The sequence below is a fragment of the Saimiri boliviensis genome, chromosome 10 (assembly GCF_048565385.1).
Source record: "Saimiri boliviensis isolate mSaiBol1 chromosome 10, mSaiBol1.pri, whole genome shotgun sequence".
NCBI classification, from domain to species: Eukaryota; Metazoa; Chordata; class Mammalia; order Primates; family Cebidae; genus Saimiri; species Saimiri boliviensis.
Window position 1 is genome coordinate 97,872,114 of NC_133458.1, and position 25,158 is coordinate 97,897,271.

Below are 25,158 nucleotides of genomic sequence, written 5' to 3' on the forward strand. Positions count from 1 at the left end.
TGTGTAACAAACATGCACATCCTGCATATGTATCCCAGAATTTAAAATAAAATTTTTTAAAAAGAAAAAGATAAATCAGGGAGTCTGGAACAAAGAGCTTCTTCTAGGCCCTGTCTCTCAGCACCTAGGGCCTTCCCTGCCTAGCCAAGTGCCTCAGCTTTCAGCAGCCATCGTCTCTTTCCAGGAGGCCCCAATAAGGATCATGACAAAATGGAACAGGCAAAGCCATCCATTCTCTACTTATCTGTTACCATGGCAAAATTCTAACCCAAGGAGTCAACCTCTTGGTAAGCTTACTATGGTTCTAGCCCTGTTATTTGGGATGCTGGCAAGTGGGAGGGAGGCATCAACCAACACATGCCAGTGGCAAGCAAGCAGTTGAAACCAACAAGGGGTAGCCTGGGGCCTTCACTACGTGCAAACTCAGGAAGACTCAAAAAAAAAATGTGGATGTGTGGATTGTGCTTATGTATCTTCTGTGAGAACGTATTTCTTGAGCATCACTGGGTGGTCCACTGGCTGCCATCAGGGGGTCTGGAGCTCCAGTGGGTGCTGATACCTACCTGATTTCTCAGACTGGCCTTCCTGCTTTGGAGTCCAAACTGCTGCTCCTCAAAACCCCAGTGGGCTCTCCTCTGGTGAGCAGAACCAAAACATAGACCCTTCCTCTGCAGCAGACAGCATGTCACCCTTATTCCCCACCTTGCTTAAACATCCACTCATGAGTGCCTATGTATTCCTAATATTGGTACACTTGGTTTTGTTCCTGTGAAGGAGAAGAATTTTTCTGGCCTCCATACCCTAACCTATAGAGTTGGGGGCCGCTTTCTTTGCTATTTGCTATTTCAAATGCTCTCTTTGGTGACAGGTATTGCAAAGTGGTTATGAGTGTGGACTCTAGCATTTTGTTATCCCATTCAAACCCTAGCTTCACCATGTGAGGAGACCTTGGGCAGATGATTTGGTAACTCTAGACCCCAGCTTCCTCATCAATAAAATGGGATGATGATAGTAGCTCATCTCACAAGGTTGGCATGAGGGTTAAATAAGAGCCTGGCTTGTGGGTAGCCTTACATAAACCACAAATGTTAGCAATAGCTACCTTTCTCTTCCTCCTCATGATAGTACTCTGAGAAGCAGCCTTGGTGATTGAAAGTACTCTGGATTTTAACTCAAATAGGTTTGACAGCCGAAATTAGCTGTGGCCTCTCTTGGGCACATCACTTACCTTATTTGTGCCTCAGTTTCCATATTTCCAAAATCAGGCCATGGGAATTCAATGATGTAGCTGGTTTGTCTGAATTTCTCTGGTGTGGGCACTGGTAACTCAAAGCATGACTCTATATTGTACTTTTGTAATGTACAATTATTGCTGTGGAGAGCAGCAATGGCGATGTTAGTCCTCTTTCCTTCTCCATCCCTCTTGCCCTGGTGCCTGTGAAACAGAGCATCCCCATGGCAACAGCAGCAGCTGGTCCCTAGATAAGAGGAGCAGGAGCCGGCCAGCAGCAGCCACTGCCGCAGAGGAGCCAGGCCCAGCTTCGGTGAGCACACGCACGCCCTCCTTGTCTCTCGGCTTCACTTCCCTGCATCTGCACTGGTTGGTAAGTGCTTCAGATTTTTACTCCAAGAACTTTTGTGGTGAGGAAAGCAAGTTTCCAGTAAGTTACTGGGACAAAGAAGGCTGTAGCTGTGGCACGGGGTTGTGCTTTATGGAGCAAGGCTAAGCTGGGGCTGAGTGGGGAGCAGAAAAAGTTACCACTTTCAAATCATTCTTCCAAGGGAGGTGAACTCCTGCGTTCTGTAAAAGCTTGAGTCCTCACAAACTCATTTGCAAAGTTTCAAGATGAAGTTGGTATATCTGCATATTCACACAGGATAGATAGGTTTATCTTCCAAGGCTAGGGAAAGTACAGGAAGTTTGCTTCTCAAAACGCATCTCCATGCCCTACTTTAAGTCAATCTCTCCTCCAGGAATAGGCCAATTTAGGTTTTCTAAATGAACAAATCTGACTTTAAAAGATGGTACTTTTTGACCAGAATTCAATTCTCTGCTTAAAAAGAGGTTTAACAATAGATATGTATTTTACATAGGCAGAGGGTGCATTAAGGAGACACCACATAGGCTGTGTATACAACCTTCTACCTTTTTATTCCATCAAGTAAATCAAGACCTGATTATTTTGGAGATATTCTTTAGAATACTGTAGGGTAAGCTAAGTGTCAATTCACTTCTGTCAATCAGTTTTATTATGTTCCCAAGACTTAGAAATGGGTATTCTGGCCGGGCACGGTGGCTCAAGCCTGTAATCCCAGCACTTTGGGAGGCCGAGGCGGGTGGATCACGAGGTCAAGAGATCGAGACCATCCTGGTCAACATGGTGAAACCCCGTCGCTACTAAAAATACTAAAAATTAGCTGGGCATGGTGGCGTGTGTCTCTAATCCCAGCTACTCAGGAGGCTGAGGCAGGAGAATTGCCTGAACCCAGAAGGCGGAGGTTGCGGTGAGCCGAGATCGCGCCATTGCACTCCAGCCTGGGCAACAAGAGCGAAACTCCGTCTCAAAAAAAAAAAAAGAAAAAAAAAAAAAAAGAAATGGGTATTCTGCGGTTGGTTTTTGTCTTGAACTATTCTCATTACCAGCTCCAGAGAAGCCCAGAGATGGGACAAGGAGATTATTCTAATGGATCAATTTAGATAGACATAGACATATAACCACAAAGGGAGGGCTGAAAGATGCGAGAAGACCCCTCACACTCATGAAAATGTTAGCGTGCAAGACCCAGGCTGGGGGCTTCATGCATATTCTATACTCTCAACAGCCCTGGAGAAGAGCCACTATCTTCCCCATTTTGCAGATTTGAAAACTAAATTTTTAAGAGAACATATAACTGTCCCAAGTTCACCCAGCCAGAGAGTGGTACAAGCAACCAAACTTTGTCTTCTGCCTTAGATTCACTCACAGCATCCAATCTTATAGGCGAGAGGAATTTTCTTCCCATGAATTAAACCACATATTCTCACATCCAACTGAGAAAACTGCTCAGTGATAAGAGAAAAGACAAAATGTCCAGAGCAGCTTCTGACCACACAGTAAACCAGCTAAGGTGTTTCAGCTGCGCCGATGTGCCTGCCCTTCTGCAATATAGTGGGGTCCCTTTTCTGGCACCCAGTTCTTTTCCCCTTTCAGTTCCTATTCTCAAAAGAGAAGGTGACCTTGTCATGAACAATCCCTGTGTACTGTGACATCAATTTACGTATTGCTTCTCTAAGTGGTATTTGCATTTACAAGTGTCTCTCTGTGAAAAGAAAGGTTTTGTCCCTGGTGCAAAGGAAGGTAAGGACTGGTAAGAGGATGCTGTAAGAGTTTAAAAGCTAGAGTCCTGAAATCCTTCCTCAAACCCTGAAATCATATCTCTTGGTCTCTTGCATGCTACACTGACCACCACATTCTGTCAACTACCACCAGAAGAATAATTTAGATTAACAATCTTTCATTCTCTAATGAATAAATCTGAAGCATTCTGAAAACTAAAAGGTTTGTTGTTGTTAAGGTCAAACAAACTCATTTGGTAGCAAAGCCTGACCTGAAAAGATGTGAAGTTTTTGTGGATTGTCTTTATGACACTTAGTGTGAATATTTATAGTTTTGCTGCAGAAATAATGGATGTGATTGCTGGTGCTCCCTGAGATGCCTCTGGAGCTGTATATAATATAAACAGTCCTGATTTTCACAGCACATTTAGCTACAGGCTTGTCACAGGGGTGGGTGAGCTGATATTGCAATGACAGTGGCAGTCCATGTCTCTGTGTGAGTGGTTCAGAGCCCAGATTGAACCAGTAAGTGGCAAGAGGATGTTAAAAAGGTCACAAGTCTTTGTAGCAGACACAGTATATGTCACACCCCAAATGTGAAGTATTAGACAGCAAGCACCTCTGGATGCCCTAGCATTTTGGTTGAAATCTGAAGATCCAAAGGACCAACTATTTAGCCATGAAGGAAAGAGCTGGTACCTTAGAAAGTTCCCAAATTATAGGGAGATGATGACACCTTCCCTGAGCAACCCAACAAGTACAGCATCCCTTTATGACACCTGCTTGGAGTAGAGACTGAATTAAAGAGAAGAAGGTGTGGGCAGAGTCAGGAATAGGAAGTGGAAATATTCAGATGGAAATAATTCCATTTCCTAGGCCAAGAATTAGACCGGCTCATGTCTCACAACAGTATACTCATAAAGAGCTCCTCTTCTCACTGAGGATAGAAATGGAGAGTGAGTTGGGAGATGGGGTCATTATACTAACAGGCAATGACAATTATCAATAAGCCAATACTGAACTCCAAATGTCTTTCCTCTCCACCTACTTGTTCTTTTCTTTGTGCAAAAATTTTCTGCCAAGAAGTCCATAATGACATCATTCATGATAAAAGTATCTTCTAATCCCATGGGCAAAACACATCCCTGCCCAGCATGAGATATTTTTGTAATGTAAAATCTCAGATCTGGAAATTGTCTCTCAGTCTCTTAGCAAACAGTTTTGCTGGTTCACCACCATCATTCTTTAAATCACACTGATTTAAAATAGTGTTGTTTCTCCCATAGACAATATGAGCTAGGCTGTGGAGGAAGCGTGTGTCAGTTTTGTGATGAATCACTGTTTTCACTCGCCTTGTCAGGGGCCTCTGACGTGTTTGATTCTTCAATTCATCGGCCAAAGACAGGCTCCTCTTCCTCCAGTCTGGTGCTGCTATAGTTGCTCTGCTCAGAGGAGAACTGGACCTCCTGTGACTCAGCATATGAAATAAAAGTTCAATTGCTTTTTAGAATCTTTTTGTTAAACAATAGGTCTTTCTTTGCCAGAAATCTAGTGTGGTAGATAGACAACATTACATTAAAATAGCTGCCACTTGAATTGTGAATTGGGAGATGGAGTCATTAAACTAATAGGCAATGATATTATTATTATTATCTCTATTTTACAAAAGAGAAAACTCAGGGTAAGCTTGAGGGACAGAGAGGGACATATGTTTCTGGGTGCCAGACTGTGGGGTCACCACAAAGATGATAGCATTTGCAAATTTTATCATAGCAGTCATAGCTTATGGAGAGAGGGGGCAAAAATGATTCTATTGCATTGGGCTCCATTTATTCTCACTACATCATTAAGATTTAGCAACTTCATTGAAGTCATATGGTTTTTAGTTGAAGAGCTGAGATTTAACCTAGGTCTATTTGATTAAAGAGCCCAGATTCAAATTAAATAACCAGCTATTAGGCACATAAGAACAGCCATAGGATCTAAGTTAAAAAAAAAATACCTTACCTTACAGGGGTTGGGGAGAAGGAGAAAGGTTCTAACCCCAGATAGGACCTTCAGTAGATAGCAGGTGCCTGGCTTCAAATGATGACTCTGATCCTAAGTGTGTACCTAATGATAGGTCATTTTAACTTTTTTGAGCCTCAGTTTCTTCTTCTGAGGAATGAATATTTTTACCAGATCTTCTATGGGGTAATTTTTAACATAATATGTATGACTGACCCCATAACTCTGCCTGAAGAGGAGGAAAATGGGTTAAACAGACACATAAAACCATTTTTTATGCTGCCCTGAGACCTCAGCACTCATCTTGAGTGATGTTCCCATGGCCCATCCAAGCTAACAGCACACTTCCTGATGGTCCCAGGGAGTTGACAACCTCTAGACAAACACCAAAAACAATGGTCTGAATTGATTTCTGCTGAAGTCACTCAGTACCATCAGTCTGCACAGAGTGACACTAAAAGCTATGCTCAAGTGATCAGTTAATAGCCCCATCTGCTATGCAGTGATCTCAGCACATAGAAGAAGAGACCCTCCCACCTTTGCAGAGAAAACTGGTTTGTTCCTCAGAAGACAACAGAGTTGAACTCATTTTATGAGCTTGAAACATTAGCACAACTGATCTGTGTGTTCATTTGCGTGCCGGTTGTCAAGGAGTCTCAAAAGAAAAGAATTGGTTGGGTGATTTTAATCTTATTCATTCCTCCCCCACCACTCTTGCTAGGGTAGGACATGAGTAATAAATTATCTAAAAGGAACTCAAGATATAGAATCTAGCCAGGCTTTAATGAAGATTTTCTATAAATCTCAGCTAATGCATTTCTCTTTCAGACTTGACATATATCCGTTCTGTATTTCCACCGCTCTTGGGCGACAGCTATAATTAATAGTTCTGGAAAGTTCAGTGAACTTTCCAGGAAAGTTGGAGAGTAGGGAGGGGGACAGATTTGTTCTCCTGTCTAAAATCCCTAGGGAGAAAATAAAGATCTATCCAAAACCCAGATTTTCTCCTACCATATCTCTACCACCATCATAATCTGGATGGGGAGGCAGTCACCTTACTTTATACAATAGACACAGGATGTAATGGTAAAACAAACAAACAAACAAAACCCCATAACAGAAGCCTTCATCAATTCAGGTTCAAGAAATTCATTTTATTTTTAAGACACTCGGGTGTGTAATGGAAGTCAGCAGTACTGGACCTGGATATAGGCTTGGCTATTTAATAGACATGTGACTAAATTAATTAAACTTTCTGAGCCTCAGTTTCCTCATCTGTGAAGCAGACATAATCCTACTTTGCAGAACTCAACAGAAAAAAGATATGCAAGGTTTAATTGTGATTTTCTGTGACTCTCAGCTAATTCACTTCTTATTCAGACTTGTCAGTTGCTCATTCCGAAATTCTCAAAGTGTCTCTGAGAGAGGGCAAATTTTGAACATTTGATTACATGACAATTACCGATAAATCTGTCAGTGTGGGGGTGGGAGGGTTCATTTCATTTTGGGTTAAATCTCAAGTTTAGAGTTTCTAATAGCTAAGTATAAGAAGCACACAGAAAGACACAGGATTAGACTGGGAACACAATAGCAACTATTCAACAAATATAGTTACTTAGTAAATGAATGCATGAATAAACAGAGGCATACTTATTAACTGCTTTTTATAATTCCTTAGTGCTGGAGAAGAAATCCATCCACCCATCCTCCTTTGATTATGTCCACTGAGCAAATGCAGCCACTGGAGCTCTCAGAAGACAGACTGGACAAGCTAGACCCTCGTTGCAGCCACTTAGGTAAACAAATTTATTTGAATGTCAGTGGTGGAAGTTGGAGAAGATGTGTCTCAGCCATTTGGTTTGCAGGCAAGTCAGAGAGAGGCCCCCTGAAACCTGATAGTCTGTGCCTTCTGGTGACGGCCAACACCAGATGGGCAGGCAAATAGCCATGGGTCTGTGGGGTCTACCATGTAAATATTAGCTAAAGCACCAGTGAGTTCATTAGAGAGAGAGAAAGAGAGAGGAGAGAGAGAGGAAGCACTGTCCTTTTTTTCTGGGTCTGACAGAGTCCCAGGCAGAGCATTTTTGAGGCAATAAATGGAATGTGTCAGTATAACTTGTTTCCAGTATTTCCTGACACACTTACACCCCATGTGCAATGCCAATAAAATATTTCAAATATCTCTTTGCCTATCAAGATAGAATTTTAAATAGCCTTTTTCTGCTTTATTGTCAATCTGTTTCCTTTCCAGAACTGACTTTTTGCATAACCTTTGTAATGAAAATACCAGAAACATTTCTGCCTCTACCCATTTCTAAAAATGAGACACTCAGACTTTTGATGGATGGGCCTTTTGCATATTCATAGCCTTTTTCTATGCCTCGCCTGGTTATGACTCGCCCCTCCTCTCCCCTCTCCCCATTTGCCATCAAGATATTTTATGTTCAAGATTTCTCCAAAAATGGGGAAAAGTGCAATTGAAGTAAAAGTCAAAATTAAAGCAAATGACTGTGCACCGAGCAGCATTCTGGGGTTGAATGGTAGCCCATGACAGGTTTGTACCTCCAGAGACCCACATCAGGACAGTACCCATTCAGAGCAACATTTATTTATTCAACACATGACTATGGCATGTAAAATATTGGGGAAAGAGTAACTGTGCTATGTGGCAATAAACTTCTAAAATTGTGTTTGCAGCTAGGCATTAAGGTACATCATCCCAAGAGGCTGGGTTTTACCCTCATACCATAACCTGCCAGCAGTGTACCCCTCAGCTTTTGACCTGGCTTTCTGAACCTCACTTTTCTCATCTTCAACATGGAGCAAAGAATATAACACCCCTGTAGACCTAGTGTGAGAACTCAATGAGATCATGTGTTCACGGATGGTACTCGTATTTAACAACTGATAAAGCATAGGCATTGAAAAACCAGAAAGGCCGGGCGCGGTGGCTCAATCCTGTAATCCCAGCACTTTGGGAGGCCGAGGCGGGTGGATCACAAGGTCAAGAGATCGAGACCATCCTGGTCAACATGGTGAAACCCCATCTCTACTAACAATACAAAAAATTAGCTGGGCATGGTGGCACGTGCCTGTAATCCCAGCTACTCAGGAGGCTGAGGCAGGAGAATTGCCTGAACCCAGGAGGCGGAGGTTGCGGTGAGCCGAGATCGCACCATTGCACTCCAGCCTGGGTAACAAGAGCGAAACTCCGTCTCAAAAAAAAAAAAAAAAAAAAAAACCAGAAAAGGTGTAATGAATGAATGATGAAAGAGTTTATTTCTAGGCCCACAAAGGTTTAAGACATTTAATCCTCAACATTTTAAAGCAATTTACCTGACTAATTTTTAAATAAGAAAGACAGAAGGAAAGACATAAATTTACCAGAATATTTTATACGTAAGAAAGAGAGAAGGAAAGAGAAATTTACCTGAATATTTTTTAAATAAGAAAGAGAGAAGGAAATAAAGGGAAAGGTAGGGGCTAAAATATCCAATTACTCTTTTAGAATTCCTCCATATTTATTCATATCTGTAGATGTAGCCAGACTATATACAGGCCATAGTTAGAGTTTCCAGAAAAGACAAAAACTAAACTGTCTTGTGGCTTCTTTGAATCCTAACAGAATAGCTCCTTATACATAATATATTTCAGTTTATTTATTCAAGTATTCATTCAACAAGTATTTATTAATTGCTGCTGAAGAGTTAAAAGATAAGGCACCTGTCAGTAAAGAGACCAGAGAATATATATGCAGAAATAATAAATAAATCATCTTTTAAATATGTTACCTTAACAAAAATGCTGTGGCTATTCAGAAAATGAGAAAGAATACTCAGGACTGTAGTTAGTACAGATAGATTTATGAAGAAGATTGGTGGGGGAGGAGGCTTTCCTCTAAGTCTAGTGGAGGGTTAGAGGGTGAACAATGGTCAGAGGGAATATTTTGGGACATCTGAAATATATCAAACATATCAGATGCTTTGCAAACATTAACAAATTTAGCTCTCTCCCTCTCTCTGTCTCTCTCTCTGTCTGTCTCTTTCTCTCAAACACACCCATACAGAGATTAATATTAATATTATCCCCACTCTAAATATTGAGAGAATATTAAAGTTTCTAGAAATAAAGGTGCAAGTTCTCAGAACTAGAAAATGACAGAGTTCATGTTTGAACTCAGATCAACCTGACTCCACTTAACCGTTCAACATCCATTAAGTGGAGGAAGAGGCAATTAAGACTAAAATTACAAAAAGATTATAATCCTTAATCTCCAGAAAGGCTGTGTCTGGAGTAGTAGATTAAACCATATGGAACTGTGAACCATTGATGAAACAGTAACAGCAAATCTCAAAGCAGAGCAACAGAAAGGATAGAGGAGTGAGAGGGAGCAGAGGAGACTCCAGTGGGCAAGGAGTGGTCAGATTGGGTTCATTACCTTTAACAACTTCTGATGCACTTGATGTAAAAGCCAGGCCTCAAAGCTCTGGTGGGGTAATGCAAAGGATTCAGAAAAGTAAAGAAATGAGTTAGAAAACGGTAAGATCTTGAGTTAGAATGGGCAAATAGGAAGGTTACAAAGCCAGGAACAATAAAAAAAACAAATGTGAAAGCCCAGGTGTGGATCACAGGGAGGATGAGGTTGGCACACCCATGAAGGCAAGTGAAGAATTCACTGAGGACCGAGGGAGACTGAGGTTCCATACTGGCCCTGGGGTTCTCCAAAGAGAGCAAGTCTTGAGCAAAAAGAATGGAGGTGTGTTTAGCAGAGAGAACATATTTTCCCAGCAGAATGTTAACTCAAACCCATTCTGTGGCTTGCCCGACCATATTTTTAGAGTTTTTCTGTGCCTCGGTGATCCATCCATTTGAGTTTCCTTAATCTGGAGTTTTACTGAATTCTAGTTTTCCATTTTGTTATATGAATTTATGCAAGGCTAACAAAGTCCTTTGTGGAATAGGCCAAACTAAAGAAACACTTTTCCTTTTTACACCAAATAGCCTCTGCCCCATCAAGTGCAGTTAGGAACCAAACAGTTTGTGACCGGATCCTTACTCATGTTATCTTCTTTATTTCTTTGTATCCTGACAAAATTAGATGATCTTTCAGACGAGTTCATTAAGGACTGTGATCTCAAAAAGAAGCCTAGAAAGGGAAAAAACACACAGGACACCCTGAATGTTGAGTCAGACCAAAAAAAACCAAGGAGGAAAGATACACCAGCACTGCACATCCCACCTTTCATACCAGGTAATGAACAAAGCTGTCTGCACAGCTCTAAAGGAGAGCCACTTCCCACTAGGTCACACTGGCCACACACATTTTTCCTTAAATATTCAGGTATTTTAAAGCAATGTGTGCAATCCCCACCTCTGTATTTGTTACAATATGGCAAGCTGCTATAACAGGTACATTCTAAAATATTGGGGGCTTAATACAATAAAAGTTTATTTTTTTTTAACCTACCAATAGTGGAAGCACAGTGTGGGGAGGCAGGCTCTGCTCCGAAGAGTCATTCAGGGACCCAGGCTGATGTGTTTTGACATCATAAATACACAGTGAGCAAAGTCACCATGAGCTTCCACAATCACTATGAGTACAAATATCCAGCAGGCATGGGAGGTAGACAGCGTGGAGGATTGACAGGGAGATACATGTGAAGCAGGCCTTCATCAGTCACAAGGCCTCACCTGACACTGAGAGAAGCTGGGAAATGGGCCCAGCTCAATGCCCAGGAGAAAAGCAAAGCAGTCTGGCAAGGAACGAACATGTCTCTGTAACACCCTTGGATGTGATGGGTGACACTCTTTTATTCTGAAAGGTTTGCTTTCTTTTCTGCCTCCCTCTTGGTCACTAATTTACTGTCGTCACTGTTCACAGCACACCTTGAAGGTTGCAAAACAAGTGAAACATGGAGCTTTCTGGGAATGATCTTTTAGTTTTCTAAGAAATAACAACAGCATATAATAGCTGAAATACGCAGTAAGAAGTGACATCATGAGAGAGTTCTTTGAAAGGACTGTTGGGGCTCAGTGTGGGTAGCGAATTGTGGAAAATTTTATTGAAGAGGCTGTTTCTATAGAGTTACCCCAATGATGGAGAAGAATTTCACTGGTGAGAAAGCAGGAAGGTGGAGGTATCAGGGTGGAAGTCTGCAGACGCAGCTTGAATTACATCAAATGAACCCTCCGGCTGCAGAGGATGGAATGTAGAGGCAGAAAAACTTGAGCTCAACTGCTGTCTGACACCTATGAGCTGTGATACTTGGGCACATTTCTTTGCCTCACTTTCCTCAACTATGTGATGGTGGCCACAATACTAAATTTCTCAGGCTAAAATAAAATCAAGCATGCAAAACCTTTTATATAGAGAATAAATACTAATGTTTCTTCTTAAAAGATTTTCTTTATTAAAGAAAGTTTGGAAAGCTATATTGACTATCTTCACCAGATATCTATAAATATGCATAGTCCTCATATATTAGGATATATGTATTTGACCCTGTTTCTCTCTGTGTTCCCCTAACCATGCAGGTGTGTTTTCAGAACATTTAATTAAAAGATACGATGTTCAAGAGAGACATCCAAAGGGCAAAATGATCCCTGCTCTTCATAACACTGACCTGGAACAGAAAAAGCCAAGGAGAAAAGACACACCTGCCCTGCACATGTCCCCCTTTGCAGCAGGTAAAAGAGCTGGTGCAGGGTATTTGCAGAGGGTGATGGGGCCAGGTCAAGAGCCTTCCCATCTGGAGGTGCCCAGGGCCTGGCCGTTCTCCTGGACCAGCAAGCTGCGTTGTGCTGAAGTGCTCTGGGGAGGATTCGTACTCACTGCTCCCTTTCAGGTTTATCTCCACTAGTAGCTCCCCAGGGGCTGATCGGGGATGGGAAAGGGTCAGAGCATTACTCATGCCTCAGCAGAGCTAGTTGAATTCACTGAGCCAACGAAATAGAAATGTCAGTGGGTCCTTGAGAAGAGCCGGAATGCCCGCCTCCCAAGGCTTCCACAGATTGTGCATCTTATGGCTGGTTCTCCTGAGATACTTGGACTAATTGACCAAATCCTCAAAATGAGAGACAGAAAAAGAGATGCAGAAATGTGGGCAGCTATCTCAATATGTGTCAAATCAAACAAAAAAAAATTACACTGAACTATAAGCACAACCCCAGCCTGTAAAGGAGCTGCTCTGTGAGATATGGTCCTTGTCCCTGAGAAGTGCAAGTTGGGGAATAAGACATGTACGTTCATGGCTAGAGTATGACTCTGTGCATATGTAAGTATTTTATACAGGCTGTTGTGTTGGGGGAGTGACAGAGGGGAAAATGTGCTAATGTTTATTGAGATCCTACTAAATGTTAGGCATTCAGTTTGTCATGTCTCATGGATTTTTATAAATCAACTGATTAATGTAATAGAGTAGCTATTATCTTTTCTTACAGATTAACAAACTGAGAGAGATATTTGATTAACTTACTCATCTACTTCAAAGTCTTATGTGGATAAAATAAATAGATAGATAGATAGATAGATGGATGGATAGATAGATAATTGGTTAATTGGTTGCATCAAAGATACAATGACTAGATGGATAAATGAACAGATAAAATTATGATCAAGATCAAACACTATCATGTGGCAGAGCTGGGGCTCAAACTCAGGTCTATCTTTGGGCAGTTTTTCATTGATCTGTGCTGTGGTTTGGAATTTTAGCCTAATAGGAATGAAGAAACACTCTGGGTAGAAGATAAAATTTGGCTGTTATTATAAAACGTATGTTTCCCCAGTTTCATTTAATAAAGAAAAAAATTGGAAAAAAAATAGCTCAGAAGAAGACATCACGACAAAAACAGTCAGGGCCATGAGTTCCCCAGCCATGTTAGAGGCTCTGGTTCTGTGCTCCATGGGATTTGTATTTTCTACACTTCTGTCCTTGTTCTTCTCCCTCTTCTTCTCTTCTCATCTCCGTTTACCTCTATCTATCCCTTCATATTCACCACATACCTGTATACCAAGATGAACAGTGGACGTATGACCCCCACCTAATCATGCCAGGGACAACTCTCTCTGTCTCTTTCACACACAAACATTTCTACATACCACCTTTTCTGAGCACTGATTATATGCAAGCTTCTGAAATAATGCAAATGTGCTGAAAGTACAAGTTTATGACATGCAGAAGTTTAATCCTTAAATTGCCTTCATTCTTTTAACAAATATTTACTGAGTACTTATCATCTTCTGGGCTCTGTTGTAGGCAGTGGTACTGGAAGAAAATCAATAAAATATAGATAAATACACAATAGAAAGTCTGCTAGGGATAAATTCTTTGAAGAAAATAAAGCTAGTTAGAGAAAGAATGGAAGATATACATTGCTTCTTTAGATTTCTGAGGTGCACAGGGTAAACCTTTCTGAGGAAGGGATATTTAAGCAGAGACCTCAGGAAAATGTGGGTGTGACATGGGAGTGACTGAGCAGAGTGTTTGAGGCAAAAAAGACAAATGCAAGAGTCCTAAGGCAGTGGTGTCTTTGGATTTTGCTCAGTCAATATTTTTTGAGTGTATGCTGGGCATACACTGGAAAACAAACCCGAAAGAAGAAGTTCTTGCTCTCATGGTGTTTATACTCTAGGTAGAGATAACTAAATATCTCATCCTAAAGCAGGAAAAAGGAGGTTTCTCTAAGAGTCACAATCAGGCAAATTGAACACCAGAAGATGACTTGGTCACAAAGAGGAAAGGTTGTGAGGACTGCCTTTATTACTTCCCTGGGCAGGATCTGCTGGCCCACAGTAACATCCTGCATCCGTCATTACCTCACTTAACACTGAGTCAACTGTGATGGCCCATCACAGCTCTCTTATCTCACTGGGACATGAAGAGCCAAGCTGCCCCTTTTTTCTAACAGAGAGGGAGCAAGCCAGCACAGTCTCCCAGTGAAGGGGCCTCAAAAGATGATTTTTTGGCAGTATTTTGTCTGGTTTCAGAGCAGTTTTAATATTGGGAAAGGGGTCCGGAGTTCTTGGAAGAATTGATTTAAGAATAATAGACACAGTCACAATTTGTTAACTTTGACTGTTTCCCAGGGGAAGAAGGAATTGTTACATGATGACATTTCCGTACTAGAGGTTTGCAGTGTTAATGGAATATAGGCCTATCTCATTCCATTTCTCCTCACTTTTTTGTGCTTTTCAGATATTGGGTTTTTTACCAAATTGAATGTTTTTGGTAACCCTGCATCCTGCAAGACTATTTTTTCCAGCAGAACCATTTTTTCAATAGCACATGTTAACTTCATGTCTCTGTGTCACATTTTAGTAAATCTTGTACTATTTTGAATTTTATTATTATATATTTCATGGTGATCTATGATCAGTGATGTTTGATGTTACTATTGTAATTGTTTTGGAGTGCCACAAACCTTGCCCATATAAGACTGTGAACTTAATCTTATAAGTGGTGTATATCTTCTATCTGCTCCACTGACAACCATTCCCCCATCTCTCTCCCTCTCCTCTGGCTTCCCTATTTCATGAGACACAAAGATATTGAAATTAGACCAATCAACCCTACAGGGACCCCTAAGTGTTCAACTGAAAGGAAGAGTCGCACATCTCTCACTTTAAATCAAAAGCTGGAAATGATTTAAGTTTAGTGAGAAATGTATGTTGAAAGCCAAGACAGGTTGAAAATTATGTCTCTTGCACCAACCAGTTAGCCAAGAGCCACGTTGTGAATGCAAAGAAAAAGTTCCTGAAGTAAATTAAAGGTTCTACTCCAGTGAACACATTAATGATTAAAAAAAAAAAAGTAAAATAACCTTATTTCTGACATGGAGAAAGTTTCAGTGGTCTGGATAGATCACACCAGCCACAACACTTCCTTAAGCCAAGGCCTAATCCAGAACAAGGTCCTAACTCTCTTTAGTTATGTGAAGGTTGAGAGAGGGGAGGAAGCTAGCAGAAAAGTTGGAAGGTAGCAGAATTTGGTTCATGATATTTAAGAAAAGAAGCCATCTTCCATAAAAGTGCAAGGTGAAACAACAAGTATTGATATAGAAACTGCAGGAAGTGATCCAGAAAATCTAGCTAAGATAATTGGTGAGAGTGGCTACACTAAACAATTGTTTCTTAATGTAGATAAAACAGCCTTCTATTGAAACAAGATATTTACTATTCTGAAAATCCTAGGGCCCTTGTGAATTATGTTAAATTTACTGCCTGTGCTCTAGAACTACAAAGCCTGGATAAAGGCAGATATGTTTACAACATAATTTATTGAATATTTTAAGCCCACTGTTGAGACCTACTGCTCCAAAAAAAGACCCCTTTCAAAGTATTACTCCTCATTAACAATGTGCCTGGTCACCCAAGAGTTCTTATGGAGGCACACAAGGAGATTAATGTTTTTATGCCTGCTAATGTAGCATCTATTCTGGAGCTCCTGGATCAAAGAGTTTCTTCTACTTTCAAGTCTTGTTATTTAAGAAATACATCTTTTGCAAACCTATAGCTGCTATAGATAGTCATCCCTTTGATGGATCTGGACAAAGTGAATTGAAAATCTTCTGGAAACAATTTAGTATTCTAAATGTCATTAGGAACATTTGTGACTCAAGGGAGGAGGTCAAAATATCAAAATTAGCAGGAGATTGGAAGAAGTTGATTCCAACCTTTATGAATGAGTCTGAGAGGTTCAAGACTTCAGTGGAGGAAGAAACTGCAGACGTGGTAGAAATAGCAAGAGAGTTAGAATTAGAAGTGGGGCCTGAGGATATGACTGAACTGCTGCAATCTCATGATAAAACTTGAATGGATGAGGAGTGGCTTCTGACAGATGAGCAAAGAAAGTCGTTTCTTGAGATGAAATCTACTACTGGGGAAGATGCTGTGAGCATCGTTAAAATTACAGCAAAGGGTTTAGAATATTATGTAAACTTAGCTTATAGCAGCACGGTTTGAAAGAATAGACTCAATTTTGAAAAAAGGTCTGCTGTGAGTGAGTACAATGCTGTCAAGCAGCATCACACACTAGAGCAGAATCTATTGTGAAGAAAAGAGTCCATCAATGCAGAAAGCTTCACTGTTGTCTTAAGAGATTGCCACAGCCGCCTCCCCTTCAGCAACCACTGCCCTGATCAGTCAGCATCCATCAACATTGAGGCAAGCCTCTCTAAGACTCAGTGAAGGCTCAGATCATCATTAGCATGTTTAGCAATAAAGTATTTTTACATTAAGCTATGCTTATTATTTTTAAAGACATAACACTATTTCATATTTAGTAGACTATAGTATAGTGTAATCATAACTTTCATGTGCACTGGGAAACCAAAAATTTTGTATGTCTCTTTATTATGATATTTGCTTTATTGCAGAGATCTGGAAGAACCTGCAATATCTCTGAGGTATGCCTGCAACAAAATTTTTAAGTCCTGCAAAAGGAATCACTTTCACTTTGTATAACCCAGATCTGATCTATTTTCCATAGAAGTTCTTTTGGTACTACCTATTAGTCTTATTAGTCTAGTCATTCTATAGATTATGCTATGATATGGGAAATTCTGCCTTAGAAATGTGATATGGTTTAAATCAAGTTTTCACTCTCTCTCTTTTTTTTGTTTTGTTTTGTTTTGTTTTGTTTTGGCCTCTACCAATAGATTGTTGTTCCCAAATAAGATGAGAAGAAAATAGAAGCATAGGCAAGGTCACATGTTTTCAGACTTGCTAGGAAGGAGCAGAGCTAGATAAGGTGGTACAGAGAGAGCATGAGGAGTAATGAGAAATGGTCCAAGGACCAGGGGAGGCTCTGAACCTGCCTCGTCTGTGTTTCTTACAGGTAAAATGCATTCCTACCTAGGCAAATCTTGTAATCCATCACATGTTTCCCTCAAGCTCTGCCTCTGTTCAGGTCCCAATTACCTGGCAAGAGTCAGCCAGCTCAAAGCCTCTGCTATAAGACCCCTTCAGGTCCAAAATGACTCTTTTCTGTTCTTAACTAACTCCCTATTAGTCACAGGCATGCACATATCCAAAACATTGTCATCTCTTTTAGTATTGTCTTTATTCTTCTTGTTGCTGTTCTTGTCGCTGCTACTTAGATTGACTTACATCAATGACTTGCAATGATGAATTCATGAGGACTGTCTGTGACGGCCTTATGTTTCTGATATTGATCTTGATATCTAGTCCAATCATTTCTACATAACACTACTCACTACATATATGCTGGTTTGATGTTTTATCTGGCAATCACAATTTTGTATTACCTGATAGAGACTGATTATTTTCCATTCATGCTTGTATGTTTTTATTGAAGACCTTCTAGGAGAAGAAGACTTGGTAGACGTACAAGAATATCTATGGGCAGGGAGTCATCCTGGCATACAAAATTGAGCATGGACTTTGGAGTCACAAACGTCTAGGTTTCATCTCTGGTTCTGCTCCATACTGGCTTTGTGACCCTGGACAATTAGCATAAACTGTAAAAGCTTCCTTCATTTTGCCCATAAATCTAAAAGGGGACCGTAAATATGTCTCCCAGGATTGTTAACACAATTAAATAAAGTACATAAACCACTTAGCAGCATTCTTGGCATACCAAAAACTCTCAATAAATGATAGTTTCTTCCATTCTCTATTCAATCTTATATTCTTTGAGATAAATCAAACCAATTCTGAAGGTGAGACTTTTGTAGGCCACAGCATTTTACCTCTCTGTATAAACCTATCCATTCAAGGAACTTCCCAACAGGTTGAGCTCTGTTTACCTGGCATGAGTGCTGCCTACACCCCAATATCTATATCTTATGAGAGTAGCTTCCCTATTGAATCAAAAATGTTTATTAAACAATACAGAGTAAACAGGAGTTGGGAATGGGGAGTGGGAGAGACTGTATACCCCCAGCATCTGTATACGTTGTGAAATTGCTTGCATTAACAAATCTCTATGTCATAAGTAGGTACGATTACAGATATTGCGTGATTCTAGCTTTCATTAGCATATTAGCTGAAGTACTTTATTTCTGAAGAGCCTTTTAGTAGCTAAAGATTTGGCAGTAAACGAAATGGTAGTTAAGCTGATAAGGACAGAGCCTTCGGCAGATGTTCAGAAGGACTCACATTGGTTCTAATAAGGATATTGAGAGAAGCTCACAGACAAATACACTCTGGAGACATCGTCTTTCATTACCCTTGGCAAGTGAAAACTGGACAAGGATCCACTCTCTCTTCTAAATCTCTTGCTAACTACCTCCACTCCCCTCAGCTAATGAGCTTATTTGACAGGCTCCAACTGCCAGCACAGCCCTTCGAAGGGGGACATCTCAAGTTTCTCTGCCAGCCCCAGTCTTACTCCCAACTCAGCCTGTGGTTGCCAAGGGCCCTCACCTCCATGACTGCATGGCAGAGAGCATTGGTTCTGATTAGTCAGATCTGGGTAACCAAGGCCTGCTTAAGAACAAAAGAAGTCAGTAGAAGTTTGTAGCAAATGGAACCATGCAAAAAGAATAATGAGGGCTGAAAACATCGAAGAGAACCCTCCTAGAAAATTGTACATGAGCTGTGGACATTTGGGCAGTTTGGGACATCAAAGAACAAAATCCTGTACTTCTACACTGAAAAGGGATCAGTCTGTCTATTGAAAGTAACACCTCTTCCGTCTTGCTGGGAATAGAAGATTTCTTTGGTGTGATTTATCAAAAGAGGTGGTGTCCTAGCCCTGGCTTCCCGAGGCCATAATGTAATATGCATAAACTCTTTTAGCTGGTGCTCTGGATGGGATCATGCTCTAAAACAGGTTGGAGTTGCTGCAAAGTTGATTGGCCCTTGGAGACTTTGGACTGGCAGCCTAAAACCCACTAAGCTCTTACAAACAGCCAAGTTCTCTAAACTCTTCTGTATAGAGAGAGAGTATGAAGGGAAGAAAATGACATTTGCTAAATTCCTACTGCATTCTAAGGCTTATGGCAGGTATTAGAATATCTTTAGGGAAACTCACGTTTCAATAGGGGAGAAGGATGTATTGTCCAATGATTCCTACAATGTGAAATATGCTATAACAGAGGTTCAGGTACAATGTGCCACAGCCACAATGTGGGCCTAAGTCTGTTTGGGGACATCATACTCTGGAAGATACAAATTATTTTTTCTCCAATTTTACAGGTGAATAAACTGAGGCTCAAATAGGTTAAGTGAGTGCTCAAGGCTTAATGATCACCAAAGGCAAAGCCTTCTGGCTCCAGGATCTGCATTCCTTTAATGGTACACCTCTGCTTCTCCTGAAAGCAGGAGGATCAGAAAGAGGTCAAACCAGACTAATGCTTCCCAAACCCAGGCCATCTTCATGTCAACAAAGCATCAAGAACAAGAATGCTGTGGTGACATGTAGATTCTCCTGATTTAAGGTTCATCCTGAGCAATGATATTCATGAAATGAAGATTTCTATGGGCTACCATGTATTTTTTCATTATAAGGCATTAAAACTAATTCTTAACTATATTAATATAAAATGCTAGTTCACTCTCTACTTGAAATTATCTCCTGTGCTCCTGTGGACAGCCTAGCCTACTTTGTGAGGGGCTGGCTGTGATGACTTAACAGGCTTTTCCTATTCCTGAAATCTCACAACTTTTGGGGAAGTCAGCAAGGAGCAGAGTCTCATATGATTGTTCCCCTGGTACCCCCCCAAAAAACAGAAAGTTGGCCTGGATTTTGGAACTTAAAGGCTCTTGCCATTTTGAATCAACTCAATTTTGGCTTAATGTGAAGAGATATCAAAGAAGGAAGGACGAAAAATTTTGGTGCTCAGCATAGCTAACTCTACATTCTCCTGCCATACTAGCCTTAATTCCAAATCGAAGTCCAAATCTCTATGCAGGTGGTATACGAGAAAATATCTCCCACTGTTTCATAAGTGATTTATGCAAAAGCCTTAGTTTCAGCCAGACTCTTGAAATTGTTTTTCTCCTCCAATAAATACCAGCTAATTGGTGAAGAACCCATGTGAACAAACTAGGAACTGAAACAAATGAACGGTCATTAAGATCAACACATAGTGTTCGTTAATTCGCTGCTGTTGAATGGAATCCAGCGTGGTAGAAAGGCCTCTTGTGGTGCACAGCTTCTCTTTCTCCCGTGCAGATCTTTATGAAAAGCTTCATGGACTGGAAGGCCTCTCATTATGAGAAGAAGGAAGGGGGCAGTGCGAGGCAGTGGTGGGGAAGCTGGCTGGACTGGGATGGCAGGGACCATGGAAGACTAGCCTTCCATCACAGCTTCCTTTGACCTTTCTTTAAAATGACCTTACTTTACACTTCACAGGATGAGCAGAACCACATGGACCTCCTTGGCTGGTCCTTTCTGTGCTGATTAGTCCAGAAAATTGTGCTCAGACTTTTGAATTTCACAAACCAGTAAACTTTTTTTGTTTGTTTTTTCATTTTGTTTTTGTTTTTGAGATGGAGTCTTTTGAGACTTCTGAATTTCACAAACCAGTAAACGTTTCTCGTTTGTTTGTTTTGTTTTTGTTTTTGTTTTGAGATGGAGTCTTGCTCTGTCGCCCAGGTTGGAGTGTAGTGGTGCAATCTTGGCTCACTGCAACCTCCGCCTCCCGGGTTCAAGTGATTCTCCTGCCTCAGTCTCCCGAGTAGCTAGGATTACAGGCATCCGCCACCACCCCTAGCTAATTTTTGTGTTTTTAGTAGAGATGGGGTTTCATCATGTTGCCCAGGCTGGTCTTGAACTCCTGACCTCAGGCGATCTGCCCACCTCAGCCTCCCAAAGTGCTAGGATTACAGGCATAAGCCACTGCGCCCGGCCCAGTAAACTTTTAAAACTAAGTAGTGTGGAACCCAACATAGGAACAGCAACTTTTTATTTTGCTTTATAAGGATGCATTTAAAAAACCTTCTAATGTCTCTAAAATTTCGTTAAAGAAAGGATACTTTAATCCCCAAAAGAAGGAAAAATTATGTCAAAATAAAGAACAGCTTTTAAAAGTATAGGCATGCAGCTGTATGAATAACTCAGTACACTTTCCATATTTTCTCATCTTGCTTTGAACCGTGTGAATGTCATCACCTCATGGTACAGTACCAACGTTTGGAAATGGCATGTCCAGAGCCTGAGCTCAATATTTCCCTGGATGTAGTAAAATGCTTTTAAGTTTGACTTCCTGAGGCTTACTAGTTCTTTTCAAAAGGAAAATAAAGGAGCAAATATTGATGGGAAAGGAAAAGCCGACAATTAGTTGCTCTGGGTTAAGCATTATTACATATGTCTTATTTCACTGTCACAGTAACCCTTTATAATAATTGTTACTGTCCTCATTTTATATTGAGAAGATTCGGGTGTGAATGTGTTTTCTGGCCCAACACAGATTAGGTGAGAGGCAGAACCATGGGTGCAAAGCAACTGAATACTTTCCATCCCACCATGCCACGAGCTTAGGAGTGGACCTTAGAGAAGAGAATGAAGGTTGCTTCTGACTCCCAGGTGGTGCGTCCCTTTGTAACCAGAGTTGTGTCCTCATTGAGCATCTCTACGAAGGCCAGATAAGGCCACTCAGCTCCCTCTCTGGGACAGCACTTTTAATAGTTCGCTTTGCAGACACTAACAGGTTTCTGGGTTGCCATGCTCCTTTGTACTGTGTCTATCTGCAAGGTTGCCTAATGTTTTAATTAGAGGCACTTAATTGCAGGTCTGTGCTTTGTTTTGCAGGTGTGACATTGCTCAGGGACGAGAAACCCAAAGCAATCGTGGAAGATGACGAAAAGGATGGTGACAAGATAGCTATTTAAAGATAGTTCCCCTGAGACCACTTGTAAATAGGTTAGATTGGTTCCCTATGGTGACCTAGAGAAAAAAATAGACTCATTTCTGCTCTCATTTTTATCATAGTCTGATTTTAAGATTCAGACACCTTCTTCCCAGGAGATGTTTGACATCAAATTGACAGTCATCTCTTTGTCTCTCTCTTCTTTCTGAATATGGTTTCCATTCCGTGTTTTGAATTTTTATTTTCCAATGCAGTGGAAAAGAAACAGATCATTTTACATGAGGAGGTAACAGGGAAAGCACTGATATTCAGTTTCTGCATCTTCTGGATCAATTCATGAAGCAAAGATCATGGGTTACCTAGGATCCTTCTTGGTTTTCACTGCTGGGTAGGACTTGACTTGGCATTATCCAATCACCAGTACAAGTGGGGTTCCCTATCACCAGTGAGAGAGGTGAGAACGTTTGGACTCTAACTCACTGATTGCTTTGGAGAACAAGGTCTTTCATTTCTCCTGTACTATCCTAAGAGTCCAGCTGTCTCTGGTGATATTCCTAAGATCCTTGTCACAGATACTCTAAATGTGAATTTATGAGCTGAGGGAGACAACCCAGCCTACCATGCCTTGGCTGATGATACCAGCGGAAGAGAGTGCTGATCTGTGTAGGAAGCTTAGCAGTATATCTTCAAATTTATTTTTGTTTTTAAAAATGTTTCTTAAACATGCTGTGCCAACATTTGTGAGTCGTGTCACAAGTGAGTCATTACCAAGGATAGATAAAATACCAATGTTTGTGATGAATTTGCTTAAAAAAGTTAAGGTCAATTGAAAGCCATTCTGTTATTTTTAGCATTCTCACTTATTTAGACTCCAGTACACTTTCCTGGATGAGAGGGGAGAATATGGTGTTAGCTAGTGAGAAGAGGTCTGTATATTGTCCTTGCCATAAAGCCATTACACCATAAAGCCTGCAATCTGTGGATGCCCCGGGGAAGGCACGCAGGCCTCACCCACCAGGCAACAGACAGGAGGGAGGTGAGAACTATTATCAGAAGCAGGAAAAGTAGATATTCAAATCATCACACCTAAGAGTGATGATTTGATAGCTCTGTATGTATGCTGGCTCCAACTGTCTAATCCCTTCTGTCTTTCTGTTCTCACAAAGGTGGAAAAGATGCAAGACCTTGCCAGAAATAAAGATACATCATTCACATCTCTGTCCTCGTGCATTTTTCCTAAAAATACCCAGTTTATTCACAATTGTTAAGAGCAGAGGTTGCAAAAGAGACTCACACAGTTTTGTTTTGTTTTGCTTTTGTTTTTCTTTGACCTGCAGAAATTTTTAAATGTTTGAATTTGCTGTTCACATTTAACAATCCAGTCAGGAGAAATGATGTAAAATTCTGAAGTTTCAGATTCTCTTGGAAGAATATCTCAAGAGCTCTCGATGGGCCTGATTAGAATCATGGCAGCATCAGCTGGAACTGTGTCCTGGATGCCCATTTTAGAAGGAGCATCTTTCCCGTTTGCCATTTGCCCCGCCTGGAGGATATCATCCATTGACTTGAGTTTGGAGTCCCCTTAGTGACGATGCATCTTGTGTTCCTAATGATCTCGCCTTTTTTATTCCGGTGCTCTATTCTCTACTTCTCTTACTTCTGATGCCCCAACCACAGCTTTGGGCAGAGGGGAATAAAATTGTGGCCAGTATGCTGGTTGAGGTGAAGGAAGGCACCATAAAGGCTTTACAAAACCAAAAGCAATTACAGGTCCCTGGATAATAGGATAGTATCACCAACAACAGCAATGTTTACCAAGGGATCTTTACTCAGAAAACACAGTCTCCCTCATCCTATCAGATTTGCTGTATGAACACAGTGTACACCTGCAGCCATGTCTGCGAGATGCTTGATTATCCCTGAGGCTACTCGTCATCATTACTGACTTCCTGGGTTAAGGTGCAAAGCAGATCGGCTGTTGCAGAAACAAAAGCCTTAGGTCTAGCTTCAACTCTGTGGTGCTGAGCAAGTCCCTGGAAAATCTCTGAGTCTCGTTCTTTATCTTGAAAATGAAGATAATAATTCTTACTTTGCCTTGTTCATATTTGAAAATTACGTAAGATAATGGATGGCAAAGGGTTCCGTAAGCTAAAGTGTGCTATCCAACTGTAACATAGGATAATTTGAAGACACCTTCAGAGTTTAGACTGTGTCTTTTCTATTGCCAAGCCCTCATTGCCTGAGAATTGAGTGGGTGGTAATTATGGAAATCAACTCACAGCATCTGAAAGACTTCAAGTAGGGGGATCTCATCAATTATATGGCCTTAACTGAGAGACTAGCCTTTGTAATAAATAGAGTCCCAGTCTCAAAAAAGCATAAACAGAATGGTGAGAGGCAAAGCCAGCCAAAACACAACCTACCCTGGATATCACAGGATGACTTCAGTGCAAGCCAAACCTCCCTCACTTTCTTTGTCTGCTGAGACTTTTTCTGACCAGATAAAGTAGAATTTTAAGATTAACATTGTATTTCAATGAAAATCATTCTCAGTACATTGTGAACAACTTCCCTTCAAATGAATAATAGTTATATTAATAAATTAACGGAACCAGTTGCCATGGATCATTCCTGTAATCCCAGCACTTTGGAAGGTCAAGGTGGGAAGATCACCTGAACTCAGGAGTTCCAGACCAGCCTGGACAACGTAGGGAGACCATATCTCTACAAAATATTTAAAATAAACTGGGCATGGTGGTTTCCACCTATAGTCTCAGCTACTCAGGAGGCGGAGGTAGGAGGATTTCGTGAGTCTAGGAGGTTGAGGCTGCAGTGAGCTGTGACTGTACCACTGAATTCCAGCCTGGGCAACAGAGTGTGACTCTGTCTCAGAAAAAAAGAAAGAAAAGAAAAGAAAAAGTAAAGAAATTAAAAGCATTACAGGGCAGCCCATTCAGACAGAAGCCTCAAAATTAAAAGAGGCGTTTTTAATGGAACCAGCAAAGCCGTTGGCCATTTGTTCATTCTGAAGGCATTTACCAGGATCCCAGGATACCTGAGAT

General features: G+C 40.9%; 1 protein-coding gene across 2 annotated transcripts; it reads left to right on the forward strand.

Annotated features, from left to right (window-relative positions):
* On the forward strand, window positions 1-23,308 carry PPP1R17 (protein phosphatase 1 regulatory subunit 17). Of its 2 annotated transcripts, none has more exons than XM_074379660.1 (6): window positions 1-287; window positions 1,447-1,604; window positions 7,002-7,119; window positions 10,422-10,574; window positions 11,858-12,010; window positions 23,263-23,308. In XM_074379660.1, the coding sequence occupies exons 1-6, from the start codon at window positions 203-205 to the stop codon at window positions 23,292-23,294; spliced, it is 699 nt and encodes a 232-aa protein (XP_074235761.1). In that variant the 5' UTR covers window positions 1-202; the 3' UTR covers window positions 23,295-23,308. The 2 variants fall into 2 exon arrangements, with proteins under 2 accessions (XP_074235761.1, XP_003935239.2); XM_003935190.4 differs by having other exon boundaries at window positions 120-287; window positions 22,039-23,308.
* The last annotated feature ends 1,850 nt before the right edge of the window (window positions 23,309-25,158 follow it).